This window comes from Mobula hypostoma, chromosome X1 (genome assembly GCF_963921235.1).
Source record: "Mobula hypostoma chromosome X1, sMobHyp1.1, whole genome shotgun sequence".
In the NCBI taxonomy this organism is placed as follows: Eukaryota; Metazoa; Chordata; class Chondrichthyes; order Myliobatiformes; family Myliobatidae; genus Mobula; species Mobula hypostoma.
In genome coordinates this window covers 31,295,986-31,323,051 of record NC_086128.1, presented here as the reverse complement: position 1 = coordinate 31,323,051, position 27,066 = coordinate 31,295,986, and the positions used below count along the sequence as shown (strand labels likewise).

At 41.4% G+C, this 27,066-nt stretch overlaps 1 protein-coding gene across 6 annotated transcripts in view; it reads left to right on the top strand.

The window, feature by feature from the left end:
* Window positions 1-26,763, top strand: part of lrrc3ca (leucine rich repeat containing 3Ca) — a 68,130-nt gene extending 41,367 nt beyond the window's left edge. For all 6 annotated transcript variants that reach the window (XM_063038018.1, XM_063038017.1, XM_063038019.1 and 3 more), the window contains one exon: window positions 22,996-26,763. In XM_063038018.1, the coding sequence (XP_062894088.1) occupies window positions 23,082-23,864 (783 nt within the window). In that variant the 5' untranslated portion in view covers window positions 22,996-23,081 and the 3' untranslated portion in view covers window positions 23,865-26,763. The remainder of the gene's footprint in view (window positions 1-22,995) is intronic.
* The last annotated feature ends 303 nt before the right edge of the window (window positions 26,764-27,066 follow it).

Genomic DNA, 27,066 nt, shown 5'->3' with positions numbered 1-27,066 from the left:
CTGCTGTCCCTCTGTGCCACCCATTAAATGACATTGAATGAAGCTTGATTCTGATTTGGCTGTGATGATCAACTATGTAATCAATTTTTAGAGTCATAGAGTAATACAGCATGGAAATGGGACTTCGGCTCAACTGGTTCATGCCAACCAAGATGCCCATAGAAGCTAATCCCATTTGCCTGTGTTTGGCTCCTATCCATATACCTGTCCAAGTGTGTTTTAAATTTTATTATTGTACCTGCCTCTGGCAGCTTGTCCATATTGATAACCACCCTCTGCATGAACAATTTTCTGCGCAGGTGTCTTTTAAATCTTTTCCTTTTCCCCTTAAACATATGCCCTTTAGTTTTTGATCCCCTTTCTCTGGGAGAAAGAAAAACTGTGCATTCACCCATCTATGCCTGTCATGATTTTTCTCCTCCACAAGGCCACCCCTCAGTTTCTTTTGATCCAAGGAATAAAGTCCTAGCTGCCCAGCCTCTCTGTATAATTCAGGCCCTTGCATAGAGTCATAGAATCACGTAGTCATAGAGCATTATAGGACAAAAACAGGCCCATAAGCCCATCTAGTCCATGCCAATCTCATCAACCTGCATCTTCAACATAGACCTCCATACCCCCTCCCGTTCGGTACGTCCAAGTTTCTCTTCAATGCTGAAATTGAACCCGCATCCATCACTTCCACTGGCAACTTGTTCCACACTCTCAATAGCCTCTGAGTGAAAACGTTTTCCCTCATATTCCCCTTAAGTATTTCATCTTTCACCTTTAACCTATGAATTCTAGTTCTAGTCTCACCTAACCTCAGTGGAACGCGCCTGTTTGCATTAACCTGTCTATACCACTCATATTTGTGAATACCTGGCAACATTTCAATAAAGTTTCTTCACTCACTTTCCACCTAAATGATGCCTTTCCTGTAACAAGGTGACCAAATCTGTACACAATATTCCAGGTGCAACCTCACCATGACTGATGAAGGCCTGCATCCCAAACACTTTCTTCACTACCTTGTATACCTGTGACACCACTTCCCAGGAACTATGTACTTGTATTCCTGGGTCCCACTGTTCCAAAACCAGGCCCAGTGCTCTGCTGTTCATTGTGAAAGTCCTGCCCTGCTTTGACCGTCCAAAATGTTTACAGTTTAGTTTGCACACAAAATGCTGGGCAAACTCTTTGACTTCCAGCATCTGCAGATCTACTCTTGTTTGTGACTGTTTAGATTACTCTAGTTATTCAGTTTACCTTTAAATCCAGAAAAGAAGCAATACCTTGGGAAGAGAGATAGACAGAGAATAACACCCAAATGCGAATGTTTGTAAAATTTATGCTTTTGGAAACTTTAAAATCTGAGCAATTAGATAAGGTTGATGACATCCCACTGATGTAACCACAGGCTTAGTTTATGTCTTGTAATTTATGGTTTGCGTCAGAGGAGGAGAGTAATGGTGATATGGGAGAATATTATCTGTGTATGGTTGTTCATAAATCTTAATTATGTCAGTAAGTTACAGGCAGAACAATTACAGTCTGCTCTTCAAGAACCTGGGTGAGGAGTTCAACTGCAGCCTTAAATATATATTCCTGACACATGAAAGGACTGAATAACAAAATTTAATCTTCATCCACTGGTATTAACATTCATTTTAAACTATTAAGTGCCACTATCTTAGCAAACAAGGATTGGTAATGAATGGTTGATGTCAGTTTTGCTCCAAAAATTCCCACAAAATTCTTTCACTCTTGCCCAATTATGACACAAGTGACAGTCAAAAAACCATTGGTCTAAATTACCTCTGAACTACCCCAGTGTGGAAGAAGCTGACCTTCAGATGAGATAGAGTCATTGAGCAATATAGGCCCTTCAGCCCACCAGTTAGTCCCACTTTCCTGTTCATAACCCTCTAAACTCCTCCCTTGCATGTACCTATCCCAGTCCTTCTTAAATAGTACTATTGTACCTGCTACAACCACTTTGTCTGGCAGTGCATTCCATATACTCAATACCTTCAGCATGAATAAGTTGCCTCTCAGGTTTCCCCTCCTGCTCTAAACCTATGCCCTCTAATTTTGAACTCCACTACACTGGGGAAAAACTTTTACCAAACACCTTATCTATGCCTCTCATAATCGTGTGGGTTTCCTCCAGGTGCTCTGGTTTCCAAATAGAATAGAAGTAAGTCAATTTCACCTCGTTCTCCTACATTCCAAGGAAAAAAGACTGAACCCGGCCAACATCTCCCTATAACTCGAGCTCTTGAGTCCTGACAACATCCTTGTATATCTTCTCTGCACTCTTTCCAGTTTAACTATGTCTTTCTTACACTAGGGTGACCAAATTTGTACACAGTACTCCAAATGTGGCCTCATCAGTGACTTATACAACTGCAACTAATGGCCTGACTGAGGAAGCCTCGCATGCTAGACGCTTTTTTTTAACCACGCTGTATACCTGTGACACCGCAGATATAAAATCAGAGGCTGAATCGTGTGGCTGTAAACAATCCCATGACTGTGGCATCAGAATAGAAACAAATTGCTCTATAAACAATTAAGTGCATTGAAGTGCAGTCACAGGAGCAATATGATCGCAGCAAGCACTCATGAAAAATCTATTTATCATCATATCGCTGCTTGTAATAGCTTGCCAGGCTCAAATTAGCTGCTGTATTTCCTTCATTACAATTGTGACTATCGTTCAGATATACCTGTTTTAATGGTTTGGGACTCCCTGTGGTTGGAAAGCATTAATTAAGACTTAGTCTTTTATTTTAAGCACAACAAATATTTATCAACCTTTCTCTTAAATACAACAATGCAATGAGTATTGATCTTAGTTTTCCAGCTGAGGTCAGCAAACCTGAGATCCTCATGGATTCTGTACAACTCAGATCCACACAGCACTGCATCTACAAAGTCATAAATTAACAAAGTTTTTTTCTTGAGAATGTACACTCAAGAAAATAATTAGATATCTCCTGTATCTAATAAAAGGGCCACTGAGTATATGCTTGTGGTCTTCTGCTGCTGTAGCCTATCCATTTCAAGATTCAACAGATTGTGCATTCAGAAATGCTCTTCTGCACACCACTAAACACGTAGTTATTTAAGTTATTGTCCCCTTCCTGTCAGCTTGAACCAGTCTGGCGATTCACTTTTGACCTCTCTTATTAACAAGGCATTTTTGTCCACAGAACTGCCGCTCACTACGTACTTTAGGTCTTTTTTTGGTTTTGCACTATTCTCTGTAAACTCTAGAGATTGTTGTGCATGAAAGTCCCAGGAGATCAGCAGTTCTTGGGATACTCAAACTACCCCATCTGGCACCAACAATCATTCTACAGTCAAAGTCACTTAAATCCTATTTCTTCCCCATTCTGATGTTTGGCCTGAAAACCAACTGAACCTCTTGGCTATGTCTGCATGCTCTTATGAATTGAGTTGTTGACACATGATTGGCTGATTAGATATTTGTATTAACAAGCAGGTGTACAGGTGCACTTAATAAAGTGGCCACTGAGTGTAAATCTAAAAGGTAGAATAAAAAGAAGCGTTGCGAACAGCTGCAGACAATACTGAGGGCAAATCATCAGTGATTTTACACATCAAATTTTCTATAGAAGACGGCACCTATAACCAGCTTATGACTCGCTAGTCAGCATTTTGTTTAACCAGCCAAGATTATTTCAACTCACTGTATCATACATTGTGATGCACTGGAAGCTAATTTGATACAGAAATCCTGGCAATAGTGCACAATAACTGGAGCTGTTATTTAAATTCGTGTTGTTATGATTTGAATATTAGCAAAACATCAACAAAATGTTCACCTTGGTTATCAGGTTTGTGTTGAGATCTTTAGGTGTTGTATAAGTGAAACCATTATCGATAACGTTTTAAAATTGTAACTCATCATCAAATAATATCAAAGGGCAGTCTAATCTATCGGACTGCAGGCACGTTGACTATTGAACTATCCAGCCTGATCTATACAATGGACTTTTATTCACATTTTCTGATTTGTCTTTACATTTCCCAGGGTGGTTTCTGGTCTGAAAGCTGTCATGAAGGCTGGTAAACCCTGATGACACAGCCTTTTCTCTGTGCATTCTGCAACCTGGAATTCTGCCTGTATTCTAAATCCATTTATATATATGTCAAATGTCCTCATTTCATGCTATTTACACTCCTGAAGAGGAAATGAATCAGGCCATGATGACGGCTGCGTGACCATAGCGGTAGTCGGGGTCAAACCCTGCAGTGTGACTTCCAGAAATCTTGTGCTTAAATGCTGATGATGCTTTTGTGATGTATGAATCTCAAGATGGGAACAAAGAGATTGGCTGGAAATGGCTTATAAGATCTGTGTAGACAGATAGAAAAGTGAATTTAAAATTGATGCCATCCTCTGGCACCCTGACATAAGAAACTACAGAATTTGATTCTGTCTCCTCCTCGGTAATCTTGGCAGATACAGCTTACAGATATGATTGAGCTTTCCTTCAAAAGTAAGTGGAAAAGTGAAAGGAGCCTTGATCTAGTTCATCCCCGCGGTCCCATATCTTCTTGTTGACTCATTCTACATGTCTCTGGCTATTCAATCGACTGCTGGCATTTCTCCTCTTCTTCTATTTATTTTTCATGAAGCGCATATTATGTTCTCTTGGAATGAGGCCGTGGCATTTCTAGGCTGGCTATTGAAAGTGTCAGCCTAGAGTAACACGGGGCTGGAAAATGAAGGCTGTAAAGGACCTGAGCACCAGGACATAGAGCACTGTGAAAGATGCCATGGCAATAGAATTCTAAATGAATCACTGACTACAAACCAACAGCTGTTCAAATGTGATACTGATTATTCACATTGCATAAATTCATAACTGTGTGAGTATTACTATTGAGCTCTTAACTCTAGCTGCTTCATCAGATAACCTTTTAACTTCTGTTACATATTTGGGGAAATCTGTAAAATAAAGGCTACAGAAATTGTCCATGAGAAAGAAAGTTGTTATCATTGACTAACTGAGAGTATTCTGACTGATTGCATCATGGCCTATTATGGAAACACCAATGCCCAGGAATGGAAAAAAATACAGGAAGTGCCCAGTCTATGAGGGCAGCACAGTGCCATACTGGTTAACACAAAGTTTTGCAGTACAGGGACCCAGATTCAACTCCCACTGCTGCCTGTAAGGAGTTTTTCCGTTCTCCCTGTGATCACTTCAGTTTCCTCCGGGTGCTCCGGTTTCCTCCAAAAGCCCAAAGACATATCGGTTGGTAGGTTAGCTTGTCATTGTAAATTGTCCTGTGATTAAGCTAGGATTAAATCTGGGGATTGCTGGGTGGTGTGGCTTGAAGAACGGAAGGGTCTATTCAATAAAAATAAAAAATAAAAATAAAATTCCAGGGAACGCTCTCCCCAGCATTGAGCACATTTAAAAGAAAGCAGCATCCATCAGCAAAGACCAACCCCTCATCCAGGTCATTCTCGCTTCTTGCTACTACCATCAGGCAGGAAGTACAGGAGCATTGGGTCTCACACCACCCAGGTTCAGGAACAATTATTACCCTACAGCTATCAGGCTCCTGAACCATTATGGACAACTTCACTCACCTCAACATTGAACTGATTCCAAAGCTATAGACTCACTTTCAATTTGTGTTCTCAGTATTATTTATTTACTTTCTATTATTATTATCTGCATGATTTGTCTTCTTTTGCGCATTGGTTGTTTCTCAGTCTTTGTTATTTATAATTTTTCATAAATCCTATTGTATTTTTTTTTAATTTTCCTCCAAATGCCTGCAAGAAAATAAATCTCAGGGTAGCATATGGTGATATGCTGCATATGCAGTTTGATAATAAATTTACTTTGACTTTGAAATTTGAACATTCTTTTGTTTGTCAGTCTTTGTTATTTATGGTTTTTCATAAATTCTATTGTATTTCTTTATCTTCCTCTGAATGGCTGCAAGAAAATGAATCTCAAGGCAGCATATGATGACATATATGTACTTTGATAATAAATTTACTTTGAACTTTGAAATTTTAATTTCCTTGTTGGGAGATTAGGATGGGGAGAACAAATAGCACATTTAGGATATAAGGTAGTGGATTTTGTTTAAGAGCAGAACTACAGTCAGCATAAACACTGCAAAATTGCAGTGTTCAATCTGTGCAATGATAAAACCCTACCTGTTTCACACAATGCCACTGTAGCTCCCAAACTGTGAGCTTGGTGACTTGTTTTCCTCAGCCCTTCCTTTATCTCTGAGTATGACTTACAAGGGGTGATTGTTAAGTTCGTGGCCTAAGGTAGAAGGAGTCAATTTTAGAAAACCTAGCACATTTGTTTTTCCTACATTTACACACTTAGTCCAGCAGTTGTGGAGCATACGGATCCCTTCTTTGTAGAAGTTGGCATCTTGGACCTCCAGAAAGTGGTCCACAGCAGGTGTGATTGATAAGTTCGTGGCCTAAGGCAGAAGGAGATGAGTTATTAACTTCAAACTTCATGCATTTTCGCTCAAAGAGCTGAACTGCATGTGCATGTAACGAGAGCTGTATAACTCATCTCCTTCTACCTCAGGCCACAAACTTATTAATCACCCCTGCTGTGGACCACCTGGAGGTCCAAGATGCTCTTGTTACATGCACGTGCAGTTCAACTCTTTGAGTGATTACGCAGAAAGTTTGAAGTTAATAACTCATCTCCTTCTACCTTAGGCCACGAACTTATCAATGATCCCTGCTGTGGACCACTTCTACAAAGAAGGGATCTGTATGCTCTACGACTGCCGGACTAAGTGTGTAAATGTAGGAGGGGACTACGTTGAAAAATAAATGTGCTGGGTTTTCTAAAATTGACTCCTTCTACCTTAGGCCACGAACTTATCAAGCACCCCTCATAATTACACACATAGGATATGCAAGGGGGTGGTATAGAGGGGTAAGATAATGTGGTGTGGTAGAGGAATTTTCACAGACAACCCAGTGTTTCCATTATGTAAGATAGATAACAGCCAGATGAAATCCACTTAAATCTAGGATATTGCATTAAAATTGATGAAATTGAAGGATAGTCCATGCGATAGCCTATGACCCATTTGTTTGAATAAATTCTGGGCACATGATCCACTAAGCAGTAAGATCCATTCCTGTGCATTCGTACCTTCTACTTCAACTGTTTGTCCTTTTAAGTTTGTGGTTCTGAAGGGTTTAACCAGTGGATACATCGGGTAAGGTCAACATTCAGATGTTTGGATATGAAGAGGAAAATGAATTTGAACTTTATGGACTAAGCTTTCTAAAACTGGACAAATAGGATACAAGAACAAACATGAATTCACAGCCTGTAGCTTACTCTCTTTTTCCTATCTCTGCCAGGCGTACAATGGAGACACTAGAGATTGTAGATGCTTGTATCTTCTGAGGGTCAAGCAGCATCTGCGGGAGGAAAGGGACCATCAACGCTTTGGGTCCAAACCCTGCATCAGAGCTGATCTCACCACTTACTCAACCAGTTCCCCTCCACCAACACTCATCTCCCTGACTGAATTGTTCTTAATACAAACAACTCCTTCTAGAGTTATAGAGCTCTACAGCACAGGAATAGGGCTTTTGGCCCATCTAGTCCATGACAAACTGGTCTCCTGCCTAGTTCCATCAACCTGCATCTCAACCATGTCCCTCCATACCCCTCCCATCCATGTACCTATCCAAACCTCTCTTAAATGTTGATGCTGAACCTGTATCCACCACTTCTGCTGGCATCTAGTTCCACACTCACACCACCCTCTCTGAGTGAAGAAGGTTCCCCTTAAATATTTCATCTTTCACCCTTAACCTATGACCTCTGGTTTTAGTCTCATGTAACCTCAGTGGATAAAGCCTGCTTGCATTTACCCATCTATACTTCTCATAATTTTGTATACCTTTTATCAAATTTCCCCACATTCTCCTACACTCTAGAGAATACAGTCCTAACCGATTCAACCTTTCTGTGTAACTCAGGTCCTCAAGTCCTGGCAGCATCCTTGTAAATGTTCTCTGCACTCTTTCAATCTTATTGCCATCTTTCCTGTAGGTAGGTGACCAGGCTGCACACAAAGCTCCAAATTTGGCCTCAGCAATGTCTTATACAATTTCGACATAAGATGCCAACTCCTGTACTCAATACTTTGATTTATGAAGGCCGTAAATCCTCCCATTTCCAGACCTAATGCAGGGTTTTAACCTGAAACGTTGACATTTCCTTTCCTTACACAGATGCTGCTTGAACTGCTGAGTTTCTCCAACAGATTGATTGGTGCTCCACTACACCTGGTGCTGTTTGCAGTTGCTCAGGCAGAGTGCAGCTACCGAATGCATTTTCCTGTTGTTTATTCCTGTTGCGGTTGCTTTCTGGCAATAAACCTGGTGGGAGCTGCTGAAAGTCTCTTGTTATTAGACAATGAAGTGGAGCTAATAGTTACGACCCTGTTCAGCATGACCCAAGTCTCAGCTAAGGAATGTGAGAAAAAGTTTTCCTTACATCTTAGAAATTACCCTTCACTATGGGCATTTGGCACACATACAAGGACAATACAGCTGTTGATATTATAATTATGGGCATAAAAATGAGGACTGGCTTCCAAATGCTTGATGGCAATGTACCAACTATTTAACATTGTTTAATTTGCAAAATTGGACTAAATGCTTTAAAAAATTGAGATTTTGTAGTTTAGATATGAAGTTTACTTGGCTTAAAGCTACAGCTTGGTTGATGTTGAGATTTTGTAGTTTAGATATGAAGTTTACTTGGCTTAAAGCTACAGCTTGGTCGATGTTGTGATTTTTTTTTCACTAAGACTCCTGTGAAGTGTGAACATCGAACAGTACACACACAGTATCAGCCCTTTGGCTCACAATGTAAGGTCAATCTAATCCTTCCATCCCACATAACCCACCATTTTTCTTCCATCCTCGTGCCTATGTAAGAGTCCCTTAAATAACCCAAATGTATCTGCCTCCATCATCACCCCTGGCAGTACATGCCATGTTCCTACGTCTCTAAGAAAGCTACCTGATATTTCCCCCACAAACATTCCTCCAATCACCTTAAAACGATGCCCCCTCACCTTAGCCATTTCCGCCCCGGGAAAGAGGCTCTCTGTGCCTCCTATCATCTTGTATACCTGTGTAAAGTTATCTCTCATCCTCTTTCACTCCAAAAAGAAATGCCCTGAAAGATCTTGGAACATCTTAACTATATTAAAAATGTTACCAATGCTGGAAAAAGGAGATAGAAACAATGCAGAATCCTCATACAGGAGTCATGACCCGAAACATCAGTCATTCCTTTGCCTCCACAAAATCAAAATCAGCGCAGTTCCTCCAGAGGTGTGTTTATTACTCCAGGTTCCAGTATCTGTAGTCTTTTGTACCTCTGAAAACTGAAAATACTGAAGGGAATCTGCAGGCAAGGGAGCACCTGTGGAAAAGAGAAACTGAGTAAATATTTCATTTCAAAGGTCTCTCATCAGAAATGGGAAGGAGAGGACATAAGTTACTTTTAAGATGCAGAGAAGCTCGAAAGAAAAGTTTAGAACAAAGAAGACAAAAGTTGGGATGAGGTGAGCATTGCTGAGATGATTCTGGTTGATAGATCAGGGACAGCAATAAAGAGAGAAATCACTTCAAGGGGTATACTCTCAGTGGCCACCTCATTTGGTACTTCCTGTGTTTAATAAAGTGGCCACTGAGTGTAAGTTTGTTGCCTTCTGCTGCTGTAGCTCATTCACCTTAAGATTCGACATGTTGTGTGTTCAGAGATGCTCTTCTACACACCCCTGTTGTAATATGTGGTTATTTGAATTACTGTCAGCTTGAACCAGGGCTGGCCATTCTCCTCAGAGCTCTCTCATTAACAAGGCATTTTCACTCACAGAACTACTGCTCTCTAGAATTTTTTGCTTTTTCCCCCATTCTCTGTAAAGTCTAGCGACTATTGTGTGCAAAGGTACTAGGAGGTTAGTAGTTTCTGAGATGCTCAAACCAGCCCATCTGGCATCAACGTTCATTCCATGGTCAAAGTCACTGAGATCACATTTCTTCCTCATTCTGATGTTTGGTCTGAGCAACAACTTCACCTCTTCTTCTTCTTGTCAAGTTTAATGGCGGTTGGGAGACCAACGTAAAGTACATTACCGCCACCTACTGACTGGAGTATGGAACAAAGAGACAGGAAATATACACACGAAATTCAACCCCCCCGCAAAAAAACCTTAAATAATATCAAGAAGTCTAATGCTTGCTTTTCAGAAAGTCAAATATGCACGTATATACATTACAATGACAGTGATATCTTAATAAACTTGCCAAGGGTTTTGACTCAAAATGTCGACGGTACTTTTTTCCATAGATGCTGCCTGGCCTGCTGAGTTCCTCCAGCATTTTATGTGTGTTACCATGTTAAGCTGTGTCTGTCGCAAAGATCTCAATTTAGCAATTAGGTGTTTCTTTCGCACCTCATGGGAACTGCATTCAAAAATATATGCTGCACTGTTCCCTAACAAGTGTGCTCCCTACAAATGCCCACATCATGCATATTAATTCTGAACAAGGAATTATTCAACCTAGTGTTTCAAATATGTAAATGTGCAAGAATAACTTCTTCTCTCCTTTTATGTCCATCTCCCATTGTCCTCCTAATTTTATATAAATGCTGTTCTTTTCCTTATCCCAACTTTGTTGCCAAAGCAATCAAATACATTTTTTAAATTATTGCATTCTCCTTAGAGAATGTTGTCCCTTCCCGAACTTGTATCTTCCTATCACATAAAAAATCTCGAATCCGATTGAACATTCTACCACGTATTTCCATCTTTTCCAGTTTAAGCAGCAATCCTTGTGTCCATAACATATCATAAGCTTTTTCTACATCAAATAAAACTGCTACCACTGATTCTTTATTAACTTGGGCCTTAGGAATATCAGATTCCAAACTTAACACTGAGTCCTTGGTCATTCTCCCTTTACGAAATCCAGATTAGTATACAGCTAATTTTCCACTACTTTTCACAAAATAAGAAAGCCTTGCTATAACCATTTGTTCTATTATCTTACAGACATGTGAAGTTACTGAAATAGGTTATAACTGTAAGGATCTGATTGATCCTTATCAGGTTTCAATGTAGGGATAACAACTGCTAACCTCCGGGAAGCAGGAAGTCACCCTTCAGCCCATATTGTACCAACTCGCTCGCTTTAGGTCTCATCTGGAAATTCCAGTTGGTGGACAATTTCCCTCCACGCCGCTCTGACATATTGGGAAATCTTGTACGTGGCAGGTTACAGCAGTAGCCTTTGCCTATTGCCGGGTGAGTTTAAAGAGATCACCACCTCTTGAGATCACCAGGACGTCTAAGTGCCTTGTCGTGCTCTTAGCGCTCCACCAACACCTGCTGGCTTGCCTTCTTGACCGTTGGACAATTAATCGGTCTCCTCCACTCCATCTGCCAGGACCAGACTTCACACAGTGGGATAGGCAAAGCCCCTACCTCACCGAGGGTCGAAGACACGTGGCTACCGTCACCTGGTTTGGCCTGTCTGCCAAGGCGGTTTACCGGAGTGTGGCCACTGCACATGTTACAGCTACTTGGAGCCACAAGTGAGAGCTGAGCACCAGGTGGGGACCGAAGGTGAATGAGCTGCCCTGAAAAAGGGCATGGCAGGCCCCCCCACCAGAGGTACCCCTCCCTAGACACCCATATTGTATTAAAGAATTTCAAAAACAGCATAAGTTTTGAATCTGATAACTGTGTAGACATATTATAACAAATATCATCTTTCCCAGGTGATGTCTGACCAGCACTGTTAATAGCCCTTTTAAGTTCAGACAATGTAAATTCTATATCCAAACAGGAACTGGAACTTCCGTTTTTCTCAGCAGTCTGAGATTGCTTGGCAAAACTGTTTCTCTATAAGACCTCTTTTTTTTACTTAAATTTTCCTAACTATATACGCTGACATATGTATTTGCTAATAATCTTGCTTTTTTAGAGTTAGTAACTGCAACCTTCTCCCCACCCTAACTCCCCCTATTTTCTGTATCAAACCCCAACCCTCTCCTACCTGGATCACTTTCCCAATGTTATCACAATACATTCTCCAATACATTTTCTTTGCCCTTCTCACTACTTTTCTAACTATAGCTTGAGCTGTTTTACCTTGTATGAACAATGAATAGGAGTAACACTGCCTAACTTTCTGAAAAGCTTTATTCCGCTCCGTCACAACTCTTTTACATTCCTCCGTCCACCAGGGAACAGCTCTCCTTTTGTTATCTCCCAGTGATCTGGGAATTGCTTCCAGAGCTATTGAGTTGAATACAGAGCTCAAGGTGTTATTACTCAACATGATATCCTCCAAAACCAAATGATCAGGAGATCTGCTTTCACATAAATCATCAAATACATCCTAATCTGCCTTTTTAAAATTCCATCTGGGGATACAAGAACCTTTCCTCTGATTCACATCTATTCCCAGTGTACAGACAAAGGGGAAATGATCACTCCCCACTGTTGTATCATTATACACTTCCCGGTTACACAGACTTGCTATAGTCTCAGATACCAGTGTCAGATTTGTAGCAGAAACAGTGTTGTTAACTAGATTTATCCTTGTGCTCCTACCATCATTCGAGCACACCCAACACTTTGCTTCCAGAAAGCCTTCCACTACCATCCCTTTCACATTTGTGTCACTACAACCCCATATAGTACTATGAGCATTAAAATCCTCATACCATATGACCTTATTTTTTCCATTTCCACCAACACACTTTTCTTTCCCCAAACTTAAACCACAATTGACTCATAAACAACCCCAATTTCGATTACTCTATGTATTATCCCATTTTTGACAAAGGTAGCCACTTCTCCTCCATTACCTACTTTCCGATCACATCTTATTATCAACATAACTTTGTACCTTAAAACTTAGACAACATTTCAAGCAGGTTTCCTGTACACATATAACATCAGCTTTATTTGTTAAATCTCTAATAACGGCTCCAAAGGTTATGCAGAGAAGGCAGGAGAAAAGGATTGAGAGGGATAATAAATCAGTCATGATTGAATGATCAAGAACTCGATGGGCTGTATAGCTTAATTCTGCTCCTATGTCTTAGAAGCAGAATTTGTATGAATTTGCTTCTATGTCTCAGAAACAGACGTTGTAGCGCGCGACGGAGTAGTGGGAACTAGTGGGAGACAGAGTAGGAAGGCTTTGGCGAGCAGAGGCTGAGGAAGGGCTTCATTCCAAGTGAGGCAAGGCGGGGTTAGTTCCTTGAATAAATCTAATTACCTTAAGAGTAGGCAATGGAGGCAGCAATTAGGGCAGTTGAGTGCTCCATTTGCCGTATGTGGGAAGTCAGGGCGAGCATAATCGTCCCTGATGACTACACCTATAAAAGGTGCATCCAGCTGCAGCTCCTGACAAACCGAGTTAGGGAACTGGAGCTGGAGCTGGATGAACTTCGGATCATTCGGGAGGCAGCGGCAGAAATAAACAGGAGTTACAGGGAGATAGTCACCCCTAAGAGTCAGGAGACAGGTAGCTGGGTGACTGTCAGGAGAGGGAAGGGGAATAGACAGAATGAGCAGAGCACCCCTGTGGCCGTCCCCACCAATAATAAGTACATCGTTTTGGATACTGTTGATGGGGACAACCTACCAGGGACAAGTTGCAGTGGTTGCGTCTCTGGCACCGAGACGGGACCCTCAGCTCAGAAAGGAAGGAGGGAAAAGAGGAGAGCAGTAGTGATAGGGGATTCGATAGTAAGGGGGACAGATAAGAGGTTCTGTGGGAGAGATCGAGAATCCCTGATGGTCTGTTGCCTCCCTGGTGCCAATGTCTGCGATACCTCGGATCGAGTTCTCAGTATTCTCAAGAGTGAGGGTGAGCAGCCGGATGTCGTAGTCCATGTAGGGACCAATGACGTGGGTAGAAAGAGTGAGGAGGTCCTGAAAGGTGAGTTTAGGGAGTTAGGCACCAAGTTAAAGGACAGGACCTCCAGGATAGCAATCTCAGGATTGCTACCAGTGCCACGTGCAGGCGGGTTTAGAAATAATAAAATAGCGCTGATCAACACGTGGCTGAAGACATGGAGCAGGATGGAGGGCTTCAGATTTATAGATAATTGGGCAGTTTTCCAGGGACAGTGGGACCTGTTCCGGCGGGATGGTTTACATCTGAACTGGAGGGGGACAAATATTCTTGCAGGTAGGTTTTCTAGAGAAGCTCCAGTGGATTTAAACTAGATACAAGAGGGGAGGGGAACCAGAGCGTAGGAACAGATGTAGGGGAGAAGCAAGAAAAAGGAGGGGTGTGATTGGCAATTAAATATTCCTGGACTTAATTGCTTCAGGTGTGATAGAATCGGAGGGGAAAGAGGGGGAGGTGTTGCATTGCTTGTCAGAGAAAATATTACAGTGGTGCTCTGGCAGCATAGGGCTCGTCTAGGGAGGCTACTTGGGTGGAATTGAGGAATGGGAAAGGTGTAGTAGCACTTATGGGGGTGTATTATAGACCACCAAATGGGGAGTGAGAATTGGAGGAGCAAATTTGTAAGGAGATAGCAGATATTTGTAGTAAGCACAAGGTTGTGATTGTGGAAGATTTTAATTTTCCACACATAGACTGGGAAGCCCATACTGTAAAAGGGTTGGATGGTTTAGAGTTTGTAAAATGTGTGCAGGATAGTTTTTTGCAGCAATACATAGAGGTACCAACTAGAGAAGGGGCAGTGTTGGATCTGCTGTTGTGGAATGAGATAGGTCAGGTGACGGAGGTTTGTGTTGGGGAGCACTTCGGGTCCAGTGATCACAATGCCATTAGTTTCAATATAATTATGGAGAAGGATAGGACTGGACGCAGGGTTGAGGTTTTTGATTGGAGAAAGGCTAACTTTGAGGAGATGCGAAAGGATTTAGGAGTGGATTGGGACAATTTGTTTTATAGGAAGGATGTAATAGAGAAATGGAGGTCATTTAAAGGTGCAATTTTGAGGGTGCAGAATCCTTATCTTCCTGTTAGGTTGAAAGGAAAGGTTAAAAGTTTGAGAGAGCCATGGTTTTCAAGGGATATTGAAAACTTGGTTTGGAAAAAGAGAGGGATCGACAATAAATATAGGCAGCTTGGAGTAAATGAGGTGCTCGAGGAATATAAAGAATGTAAAAAGAATCTTAAGAAAGAAATTAGAAAAGCTAAAAGAAGATATGAGGTTGCTTTGGGAGGTAAGGTGAAAATAAATCCAAAGGGTTTCTACAATTATATCAATAGCAAAAGGATAGTGAGGGATAAACTTGGTCCCTTAGAGAATCAGAGTGGACAGCTATGTGTGGAGCCAAAAGAGATGGGGGAAATTTTGAACAATTTCTTTTCTTCGGTATTCACTAAGGAGAAGGATGTTGAATTGTGTAAGGTAAGGGAAACAGGTAGGGAAGTTATGGAAACTATGATGATTAAGAAGGAGCAAGTACTGGCACTTTTAAGGAATATATTTCTATTTCCTGAGGAGATTGAAGTCCTTTAACATCTGTCGGATGATGCTGAGGATGTTCTATGATTCCGTGGCCAGTGCGGTCATGTTTGCTGTTGTGTGCTGGGGCAGCAGGCTGAGGGTAGCAGACACCAACAGAATCAACAAACTCATTCGTAAGGCCAGTGATGTTGTGGGGATGGAACTGGACTCTCTCACGGTGGTGTCTGAAAAGAGGATGCTGTCCAAGTTGCATGCCATCTTGGACAATGTCTCCCATCCGCTACATAATGTACTGGGTGGGCACAGGAGTACATTCAGCCAGAGACTCATTCCACCGAGATACAACACAAAGCGTCATAGGAAGGCATTCCTGCCTGTGGCCATCAAACTTTACAACTCCTCCCTTGGCGGGTCAGACACCCTGAGCCAGTAGGCTGGTCCTGGACTTATTTCCTGGCAGAATTTACATATTACTATTTAATTATTAATGGTTTTATTACTATTTAATTATTTATGGTGCAACTGTAACGAAAACCAATTTCCCCCGGGATCAATAAAGTATGACTATGACTATGACTATGACTATGACTATGACTATAAAAGTGGATAAGTCTTCGGGTCCTGACAGGATATTCCCTAGGACCTTGAGGGAAGTTAGTGTGGAAATAGCAGGGGCTCTGACAGAAATATTTCAAATGTCATTAGAAACGGGGATGGTGCCAGAGGATTGGTGTATTGCTCATGTTGTTCCATTGTTTAAAAAGGGTTCTAAGAGTAAACCTAGCAATTATCGGCCTGTGAGTTTGACGTCAGTGGTGGGTAAATTGATGGAAGGTATTCTTAGAGATGGCATATGTAATTATCTGGATAGACGGTGGATGTTGTCTATATGGACTTCAGTAAGGCCTTTGACAAGGTTCCACACGGAAGGTTAGTTAGGAAGTTTCAATTGTTAGGTATTAATATTGAAGTAGTAAAATGGATTCAGCAGTGGCTGGATGGGAGACGCCAGAGAGTAGTGGTGGATAACGGTTTGTCAGATTGGAGGCTGGTGACTAGTGGTGTGCCTCAGGGATCTGTACTGGGTCCAATATTGCTTGTCATATACATTAATGATCTGGATGATGGGGTGGTAAATTGGATGAGTAAGTATGCAGATGATACTAAGATAGGTGGAGTTGTGGATAATGAAGTAGGTTTTCAAAGCTTACAGAGAGATTTAGGCCAGTTAGAAGAGTGGGATGAAAGCCGGCAGATGGAGTTTAATGCTGATAAATGTGAGGTGCTACATTTTGGTAGGACTAATCAAAATAGGACATACATGGTAAATGGTAGGGCATTGAAGAATGCAATAGAACAGAGGGATCTAGGAATAATGGTGCATAGTTCCCTGAAGGTGGAATCTCATGTGGATAGGGTGCTGAAGAAAGCTTTTGGTATGCTGGCCTTTGTAAATAAGAGCATTGAGTATAGGAGTTGGGATGTAATGTTGAAATTGTACAAGGTGTTGGTAAGGCCAAATTTGGAGTATTGTGTACAGTTCTGGTCACCGATTTATAGGAAAGATGTCAACAAAATAGAGAGAGTACAGAGAAGATTTACTAGAATGTTACCTGGGTTTCATCACTTAAGTTATAGAGAAAGGTTGAACAAGTTGAGTCTTTATTCTTTGGAGCGTAGAAGGTTGAGGGGGGACTTGATAGAGGTATTTAAGATTATGAGGGGGATAGATAGAGTTGACGTGGATAGGCTTTTTCCATTGAGAGTGGGGGAGATTCAAACAAGAGGACATGAGTTGAGAGTTAAAGGGCAAAAGTTCAGGGGTAACATGAGGGGGAACTTCTTCACTCAGAGAGTGGTAGCTGAAGCTTCCAGCAGAAGTGGTTGAGGCAAGTTCGATGTTGTCATTTAAAGTTAAATTGGATAAATATATAGACAGGAAAGGAATGGAGAGTTATGGGCTGAGTGCAGGTTGGTGGGACTAGGTGAGAGTAAGAGGTCGGTGCGGACCAGAAGGATCAAGATGGCCTGTTTCCGTGCTGTAATTGTTATACGGTTATATATGGTAGAAACAGAATTACAAACAATGACGTACAATGACAGAGTTACATTAATGACATACAATGTGCCCTTCTTGTTACTTAAAGAGCTTCCTTTGGGGTTAGAGTGGACAAACAGGAGAATGGCCTCTGGCTTTTACTCCTCTTTTGGACTCTGATGGGGATGACAGGACAGTTCCAACATGGAGAAGCCAATGCTTGCTTCACGTTGAAGTTGGTGTGTAGCATATCTCCAATCTGGTAACTCCATCTTGGTTTCATTTCACTGCTGGAAGATGTCAGTTTGTTTGAATTTGCAAATTAGCAGCATTGAAAAGCAAGTATCTATGCACCCAGGAGCATAGAGTGTTGGACTAATTTGAGTAATGATACTTGTGAAGCATCCTGATCAGTTACTGTCCAGATGCCAACTGGGCATCGATTGCCCCCGTGTTTTACTGCCAGTCAATCAGCTTTAGAGAAGTCAAGGCTGTGTGCTTAGCCCCCTTCTTTACTCAATTCATACCTATGATAGCATGGCTAAGTAGAGCTCCTATGTCATATTCAAGTTTGCTTATGACAAGTTTGCTTATTGCTTCCATGAGGACTGGGCCCACGAGCCAATCCTCACCAGGGGATCTGAAGTGGAAAGGGTCAGTAGATTTAAAATCTTGCTGTGATACTGCTTGGTATGGAAACACCAATGCACATGAAAAGAGGGCTACAGAAAGTGAAGAATATAGGCCAGTCCGTTACAGGCAAATCCCTCCTCACCATTGAGTACAGTTACATGGAGCACTACCGAGGTACAGAAGCCTTAGGTCCCACACCTCCAGGTTCAGAAACAGTTATTATCCTTCAACCCTCAGGCTCCTGAACCAGCGTGGATAGCTTCACTCACCTCAACGCTGAACTGATTCTATGACTTACTGTCTCACTTTTAAGGACTCTTTACAACTCACGTTCTCAGTATTTTTTAAATTTGCACAATTTGTATTCTATTGCACATTTGTTGTCAGTCTTCGCTTATGTAAAGATTTTTTTTTAGAAATTCTATTGTATTTCTTTATTTTCTTGCCTGAATCTCAAGGTAGCAGTTCATAGTAACATATACATACTTTGGTTATAAATTTACTTTATTTTGAACATTTTCACATCTCTGAACTACATTAATCTGCTCACTCTTTGGGCAATTTCAGAATCAGAATTAGAATCAGCTTTATTATCACTGGCATATGTCATGAAATGTGTGCTTTGCAGCATCAGTACAATGCAATACATAAAATATACTGTAAGTTGCAAAAAGAATGCAAAACTAGCGCGGTGGTGGTCATGGGTTCATGGTCCATTCAGAACTCTGATGGCAGAGGGGAAGAAGCCGTTCTTAAAACGTTGTGTGTGTGCCTTCAGGCTCCTGTACCTCCTCCTGATAGCAGTAATGAGAGGAGGGCATATCCTGATGTTGGTGGGGTTTGTCTAATTCTATAAATAAATGGAAATGCAAACTAATAACATTAAAAATAAACTATGCTTAGCACAGCAAGATGAATCAATTTAAACCTTCTGCTTCAAGAATCTATCCATGTACTGTGGCCAGATCATTCCTGGGTGGAGATAGGGCTGCTTTCAATGGTGGGGATCTAGTCTTGCCCATCAGCAGAACAACTATGTTCTCTCTTTACCAGCTCCCTCTCTAAACTACCCATCTGTTGAAGTTTGTTCTTAAAATTTTTCTTTTTGACCAAGGCATAAATGTCTTATGTGGCTTGGTATAAACACTTTTCTGATTAGTTTCCCATGAAGCTCCTTGGCTGTTGTCTTACATTATAGCTTGCTATGTATGTGCAACTTTTATTGCAAAGGTAAAAGGAACACTTTTTGTTGCTGACCCTGGATTTCAATTTTCTTCAGAAAGGATACAATCTCTGATTTATTTTATTCTATTTTATTTAGAGATACAGCATGGTAACAGGCCCGTCTGGCCCACTGAGTCCATGCCATCCAATTACACCCATGTGACTAATTAACCTACTAACTTGTATGTCTTTGGAAACAAACTTCTTACAGAGAGCGGTGGAATCGAGCCCAGGCCATAGGCACTGTAAAAGCATTACACTAATCACTAGACTACTGTGCCACCCCATTTAGTTCAAGATATTTTCCAATACCCATATTTTGAAAAGAAAACATTTTTATTATTGAAATAATTTCTATTTCTATGGTTTGAATTATTCAGTTGTTATTCTTAGTTCAATTCAAGATTGATTGTAAAGTTCAAACACAAGGAATTCTGCAGATGCTGGAAATTCTAGCAACACACATAAAAGTTGCTGGTGAACGCAGCAGGCCAGGCAGCATCTCTAGGAAGAGGTACAGTCGACGTATCGGGCTGAGACCCTTCGTCAGGACTAACTGAAGGAAGAGCTAGTAAGAGATTTGAAAGTGGGAGGGGGAGGGGGAGATCCAAAATGATAGGAGAAGACAGGAGGGGGAGGGATGGAGCCAAGAGCTGGACAGGTGATAGGCAAAAGGGATATGAGAGGACCATGGGACAGGAGGTGGGGCATTAGCGGAAGTTTGAGAAGTCAATGTTCATGCCATCAGGTTGGAGGCTACCCAGACGGAATATAAGGTGTTGTTCCTCCAACCTGAGTGTGGCTTCATCTTTACAGTAGAGGAGGCCGTGGATAGACATATCAGAATGGGAATAGGATGTGGAATTAAAATGTGTGGCCACTGGGAGATCCTGCTTTCTCTGGCGGCACCTCCCCCTCATACCCCATCCATTATTTATTTATATACACACATTCTTTCTCTCTCTCTCCTTTTTCTCTCTCTGTCCCTCTGAATATACCCCTTGCCCATCCTCTGGGTTTTTTCCCCCCTCCCCCTTTTCCTTCTCTCTGGGCCTCCTGTCCCATGATCCTCTCGTATCCCCAGAGAAAGCAGAATCTCCCAGTGGCCACACATTTTAATTCCACATCCTATTCCCATTCTGATATGTCTATCCACGGCCTCCTCTACTGTAAAGATGAAGCCACACTCAGGTTGGAGGAACAACACCTTATATTCTGTCTGGGTAGCCTCCAACCTGATGGCATGAACATTGACTTCTCTAACTTCCGCTAATGCCCCACCTCCCCCTTGTACCCCATCCTTTATTTATTTATATACACACATTCTTTCTCTCTCTCTCCTTTTTCTCCCTCTGTCCCTCTGACTATACCCCTTGCCCATCCTCTTGGGTTTTCCCCCCCTCCCCCTTTTTCTTCTCCCTGATCCTCTCATATCCCTTTTGTCCAGCTCTTGGTTCCATCCCTCCCCCTCCTGTCTTCTCCTATCATTTTGGATCTTCCCCTCCCCCTCCCACTTTCAAATCTCTTACTAGCTCTTCCTTCAGTTAGTCCTGATGAAGGGTCTCGGCCCGAAATGCCGACTGTACCTCTTCCTAGAGATGCTGCCTGGCCTGCTGCGTTCACCAGCAACTTTGATGTGTGTTGCTTGATTGTAAAGTTGTTATTATTGTTTGGCAAAATCTAATATCCTTAGACTAAAACATTTTCAGCCAAACAGATCAACTAAATTGGAACTAAATTGGTAGAAACCAGTATGCTTGGACATTCAAAGTTAGAATTTTTCAGTATTTTCATTTTATTTTCTCTAGTTACCATGGTTACATTATTGACTATCCTATTTTATTATGTGTCCACAAACAAATGTGATTGTCTAGATTGTGTTCAATATTCACATTATGAAAACTGCACTCTTGATCCATAATACATGGTAGCCATTTTAAAATGTATACCCAATAGAAGAGATTTACCAGAGCAAAGACAATCTAAGTTTTCAACAGCTATCCAGTCTTCATTCTTTTTCTAGTTGGCAATTGTAACAATTGGGGCTTTTGGTTATTATTGTTCTGAGAGGTGAAGTTTTGGCATGAACAGAAGGCATGTATGTTGATAGGAAATAAAGAGTTGAAAGCAGTTCAGATAAAGGTTACTAGGCAGATACATGGAATGGGTGAGTTGTCTTATGAGGAACGATTCGATTGACTGGGCTTTTATCTACATGGGTTTGGAACAGTGAGAAGGGAATTGATTGAAATGTAAAAGATCCTGAAGACTCTTGCAAGGAATGACATGAACAGGATGTTTCCTCTGGTGGGAGAATCTAGAACTAGGGGCCATTGCTTAAAAATAAGGAGTCGCCCTTTCAAGTAGAGCTGAGATGAAGTAAATTCTATGAGTGGGTTGAGAGTTTTTGGAAATCTCTCCATTAAAGGCAGTGGAAACATAAGACTTCGAACGTTCTATAGGGATTGATGGATTCTTGATAAGCAAGCTCACTGTGGGAAAACGAGCATGTGAATTTGAGATTACAGTTAGATCAGCCATAATCTTACTGACTGTTGGGGAAGTCTGGTAGGTCTAAATCCCTCCACTCCTGTTCCTATTTCAAATATTGTCTGAATTGTCCCCAGTACTCTGATTAGTATTCCATAAACAACATCACTGAAAGAGTTATCATATCCCAATACATGAGAAACATTTGAAAATTCTGGGCTTGTACTCAGTGGGGTTCAGAGGATGAGGAGGAACCTACTAAATATTGAAAGGCCTACATAGTGTGGATGTGGAGCAGATGCTTCCATTGGTAGGAGAGTCTCAGATCTGAATGTGCAGTGTCAGAATAAATGGACACCCTTTTATAACTGAAATGAAGTTTCTTCAATCAGAGGACATAACACCATAAATCAGCGAATTGTTTTGTTATGTCTCCCCTCTTGCTGTGAAACGGAGACACCTCTTTTGCCTTATTAGGGAGAGAGAGAGTGCCTGTGGTATGTCGAATTATCGTGTGAATGAGTAGTCTTTGGGGTACTGCAAGTCTGTGTCTTTATTGATGCTTTGCCGCACGCTTAAGTGCTCGGTGGAGGGCACTGATGCTTTTTGCTGGTGGGTCGTTGCTTTGCTGTGGCTTACGTGTGGGAGGGGGGGCTGGGGGGTTTAGGGGTTCTAACATTTAACTGTCATTCATTCTTTGGGGCACTCCTCTGTTTTTGTGGTTATCTGCGAAGAAAAAGAATTTCAGGATGTATATTGTATATATTTCTCTGACATTAAATGTACGTTTGTACCTTTGAAACCTACTGAACCTGTGAAATTCATTGCCATGGAGGGTTTTGGATGCCAAATCTTTGGGTATATTTAAGGCAGAGATTAATGTGTTCTTCATTGATAAAGGGGGTTAAAGGGAGAAGGTGGGAGAATGGGGTTGAAATAAACTTTGGCCACAATTGAATACTGTCTTTCCTTCTTTGCACTTCAAGGGTGCATCATTGTTAGGTGCTTTTAAACATTCCGAAACTGTGATATATCAATTGCGGAACACTCTTCACTAAACTTGCATGTTTCCCCTCCTTTCAGATTGCAGCTGCGGTTCCCAGAGGTGCCACAGAGTGTGGGCTCCGTCGTGGATTGGAGGATTTCCAGGATTATGCCGGTGCCCCGGAATGGAGCTGAGGATCCTGCTCCTGCGGCACTCTGTCGCCATGTGGCTGCTCCTACAAAGTTTTGTCCTGATGATCTTCTGCTTTAACTCAGCAACGACGTGTCCGAAAGGCTGTTACTGCTCGGACCCGGACAAGAAACTGACCGTCCGCTGCAGCGACATGCACCTGAAGGAGGTCCCCAGGGACATTCCAAACAACACTCGGAAGCTCTACCTTGATTCCAATCAAATAACTTCCATTCCGCATGAGGTCTTCAAGAACCTGCACGAGCTGGAAGAACTGGACCTGTCCAATAATGCCATTCAGCACTTGGAGTTGGGCGCCTTCCGAGGGCTAAACGAAAGCCTGAAGTTTCTGAACCTCTCCCACAATAAACTGGTGACTGTCAACAAAGAGGTCTTCAGCAAACTGAAAGCAGTTATTAAACTTTCGGACAACCCCTGGTTTTGTAACTGTGACCTGCAGGAAATGATCAAGACAGTTACTGTCAAGGTTGAGTCCACCAATGACATCATCTGTGCATCTGCTTACCCAGAGGAACACACAAAGAAATCCTTCTTGGAGGTCGCCCACCATGTCAACTTCTGTAACTTTCAGAAAAAGACGACCGACGTGGCAATGCTGATCACCATGTTTGGCTGGTTCACCATGGTCATCTCTTATTTGGTGTACTACGTCAGGCAGAACCAGGAAGATGCCAGGCGCCACCTTGAGTACCTGAAGTCGCTTCCCAGTAAGCAGAGGAAGTCAGAGGCATCCTCCACTATCAGCACAGTGGTGTAACAATGTACTTCCAATCCTTGCCACTGAGGTGTGTGGGGTGGGGGAATGGTGGGGAGGAGGTGAAGGTGACATAAAAACACAACTATCTATTGGCTCATGATCCATGACACTGGAACGGTGGAATGGGGAAGATCAGTTCTTCTAGACCAGTGGATCATAACTCTGGCCTCTTCTCCTGATCTACCAAACTGAATCATTTAAAAATTAGTTGCCAAAACCAAATAATAATGAATTCATTGGATATGGCAGTACATTGCACAGTAGTGTACTCAGATTAAGAGGTCACAGTCCAATGTGTACTGTTGATGATATGCTCCTCAGAACCAAGGAAAGAATAAGGAATTAGTTTGTAGCTGAAAGGAAATATGCCTGTGACTTCAATGTGTCCTGAAAGATATTGTTTTGTTTTAACTTAGTCCAAGTTTAATATCTTGGCCTCCTTTCTCTCCCAGTCTCTCTCCCCACTGTGTCCAATCTGCAGATATGCTTCTGAGGGACAGACAAACAGGATGATGATAGCCACCCTGTGCAACCAGAGGTGGCCACTTGAGGTTGTGGCTATTTTCAGGTCTCTTTATGGAAGATCACACTGCATCAGAGATTAAAGATTACACAGAGATTAGCTTTATTTGTCACATATACAACAAAATATTGACACGCAGTGAAATGCGTTGTTTGCGTCAATGACCAACACAGTCTGAGAAGTGCTGGGGGAAGCCCGTAAGTGTTGCCATGCTTCTGGCGCCAACATAGCATGACCACAGTTCACTAACCCTAACCCCATATGTCTTCGGAATGTGGGAAGAAACCAGAGCACCCGAAGGAAACCCATGCGGTCATGGGTTTAACATACAAACTCTGCACATTCAGTGGCGGGAATTGAAACCTGATCTTACATCTGGCACTGAAAAGTGTTACGCTAACCACTATACGCTCTCGTGCTGCCCACCAAACATCAAAGTAATAATTGGCTCTGAACATGATACTGATAGACGATCTTAGGCGCTGTATGGCAAATACTCTTATCTTCCATTATAACTCCCATCATTTTACACATTTTTGGCAGTCTATTGGCCTAATCTCTTAATCAAAACAGCTGAAGGCCACAAAATCAGAAACAGAATCAGGTTTATAATCACTGACATATGTCACAAAATTTGTTATTTTGCAGTGGAATACATAAAATATACTATAAATTGCAAAAAGAAATTGTATATATACATAATTTATACATATATATATATGTATAAATTATATAATATAATATAAATAAGTAGGACAAAAAGAGAGCAAAAATAGTGAGGTAGTGTTCATGGGTTCATAGTCCATTCAGAAATCTGATGGCTTCCAGATGTCATCTAACTTGCTTGAACCTTGCTTGAACAGCTGACAAATAGAGCAGAGAAGCTGCCTTTATACAACTGTATAGCCAGCTTCATTTTGGCCAGCCTGAAAAGGATGATGAAAAATAGCACTCATGACAGAAGTGATGCAGAGCTGGTCATATGAATCTGAGGCTGAGTTTATGAACCAATATGCTGAAAGGATTTAGTGGACCATGCAGCATTAAAACTCTTATCCAGACACCTGTATGACCTTGCAGTCCAGGAAGCTGTGACATGCACACCCTCACCCACTGCCTTGGTTTCAAAATCACGTTTGGAGATATCGAGGATTGAAATTAAAAGAATGCTTTTGCACACAAAGATGTTGCTGAAAACCATGGATCATGACCTAATAAGTTTACTATCTAAGGTCATGGAAGTGATCAGGTGCACAGAGCTCGTTCAGGCAAACAAGAAATGCAGACCTGTAATGTGGGATGGTAACTTAGGAAAGAGAAGTCACAGGTGAAGCCAACAGCTTTGAACTTGAGAAGAGAAGCAGTAAGGCATTACCATACCTGGAGCTGTTGCTACCTGGTGTTTCACTTGGTAATCAAGTGTAACACATTTAACCAATGAGTTATGAAGACAGGTTAGAACTAACAAATAGCATTGGAATGGTTTTCCTGCTCGCCTCTTTAGAGCGAAAGCACCAAGATTGAAACAGCTCTGCTTTTAAAAGAATTAACCAAACTTGCACCCTTAGAGAGCAAAAACCTTTGGCATTAGTGGACTCAACTAACACTCCACAAATGCAGAACAGAAGATGAGCCTCACTAATGAAGCTGTAGCCAGCTGCTGGAATAATTTGGGAAAATTCATCTTTGCTTGTTAGTGTTAAATACTTGTGAGATTTACCAACTGTTGGTCCTAATTGTCTCTTGACATTCAGTCCCATTGACTTTAATGCATATAGATGTGTTTAGTGCTGCTGACTCAAGGTTGATTTCTCCACTTCAGACTGATCCCATTAAAGGGAATAGAACAAGGTGCTGAGTTCCTTACATTACAGCAGTGATTTCCTTTCAAGATATAATTTCATTAAGAGTAAATGGTGGTAATACTTTGCTGGTCAAGGAGCAACTTTTGAGAGGTGGTACTCTTAAAAAAAAGAGTAAGTAAGAATTTCACATTGATGACTTTTCATCAGCTGTAAAATGCTTTGGGGCATTTCCAAATCATAAATGACATTATTATTTAAATAAATATTCCCCCGTTTTAATTGCTTTCACATTTAAGAATTAGTCTGGATTTCTCCAATGAGCTCAAACTGCACCATCTGGATCTAATGTGATCTAATATTTCTGTGCTTACTGTATAGTTTGTAAGGACATACTAGAAAATGCAGCATGAAAATTTCTCAATATTGCACAAACTATTTATAAAAGTCAGACATTGTACCTAACATTGAGTTGCAACCATTCCCCTCAGTACCCTGCAACCAATACTTCGGCCTTACAGTGAAAGAGTCTGTGATTTTCAAATTGTATTTTTCAACCTATGTAATACTAATTGGCTAATCAATAAAGTTTTTAAAGATTCTATTATCAGCGTTATTTGTTTTAAATTGTGCATTGCTCATAAAAAAAGTCTTTTCAGTAAATCAGTTAGGTTGCAAATCTCTCGAGAGAGCCTATTTCTTCCAGCAAAAACTGAACCAAGACAAGAGTTGATAAGGTTAAAATTCAGCTGAAGTCCCATTAATTAAATGCTGGATGGAAACTTCAACCCCCCTCAAACTTCACATTACTGGATTCCATCCATAACTATTTTCTCCTCTTGTCATGACTCTTGCCCACAAATGTTTTCCAGTCTTT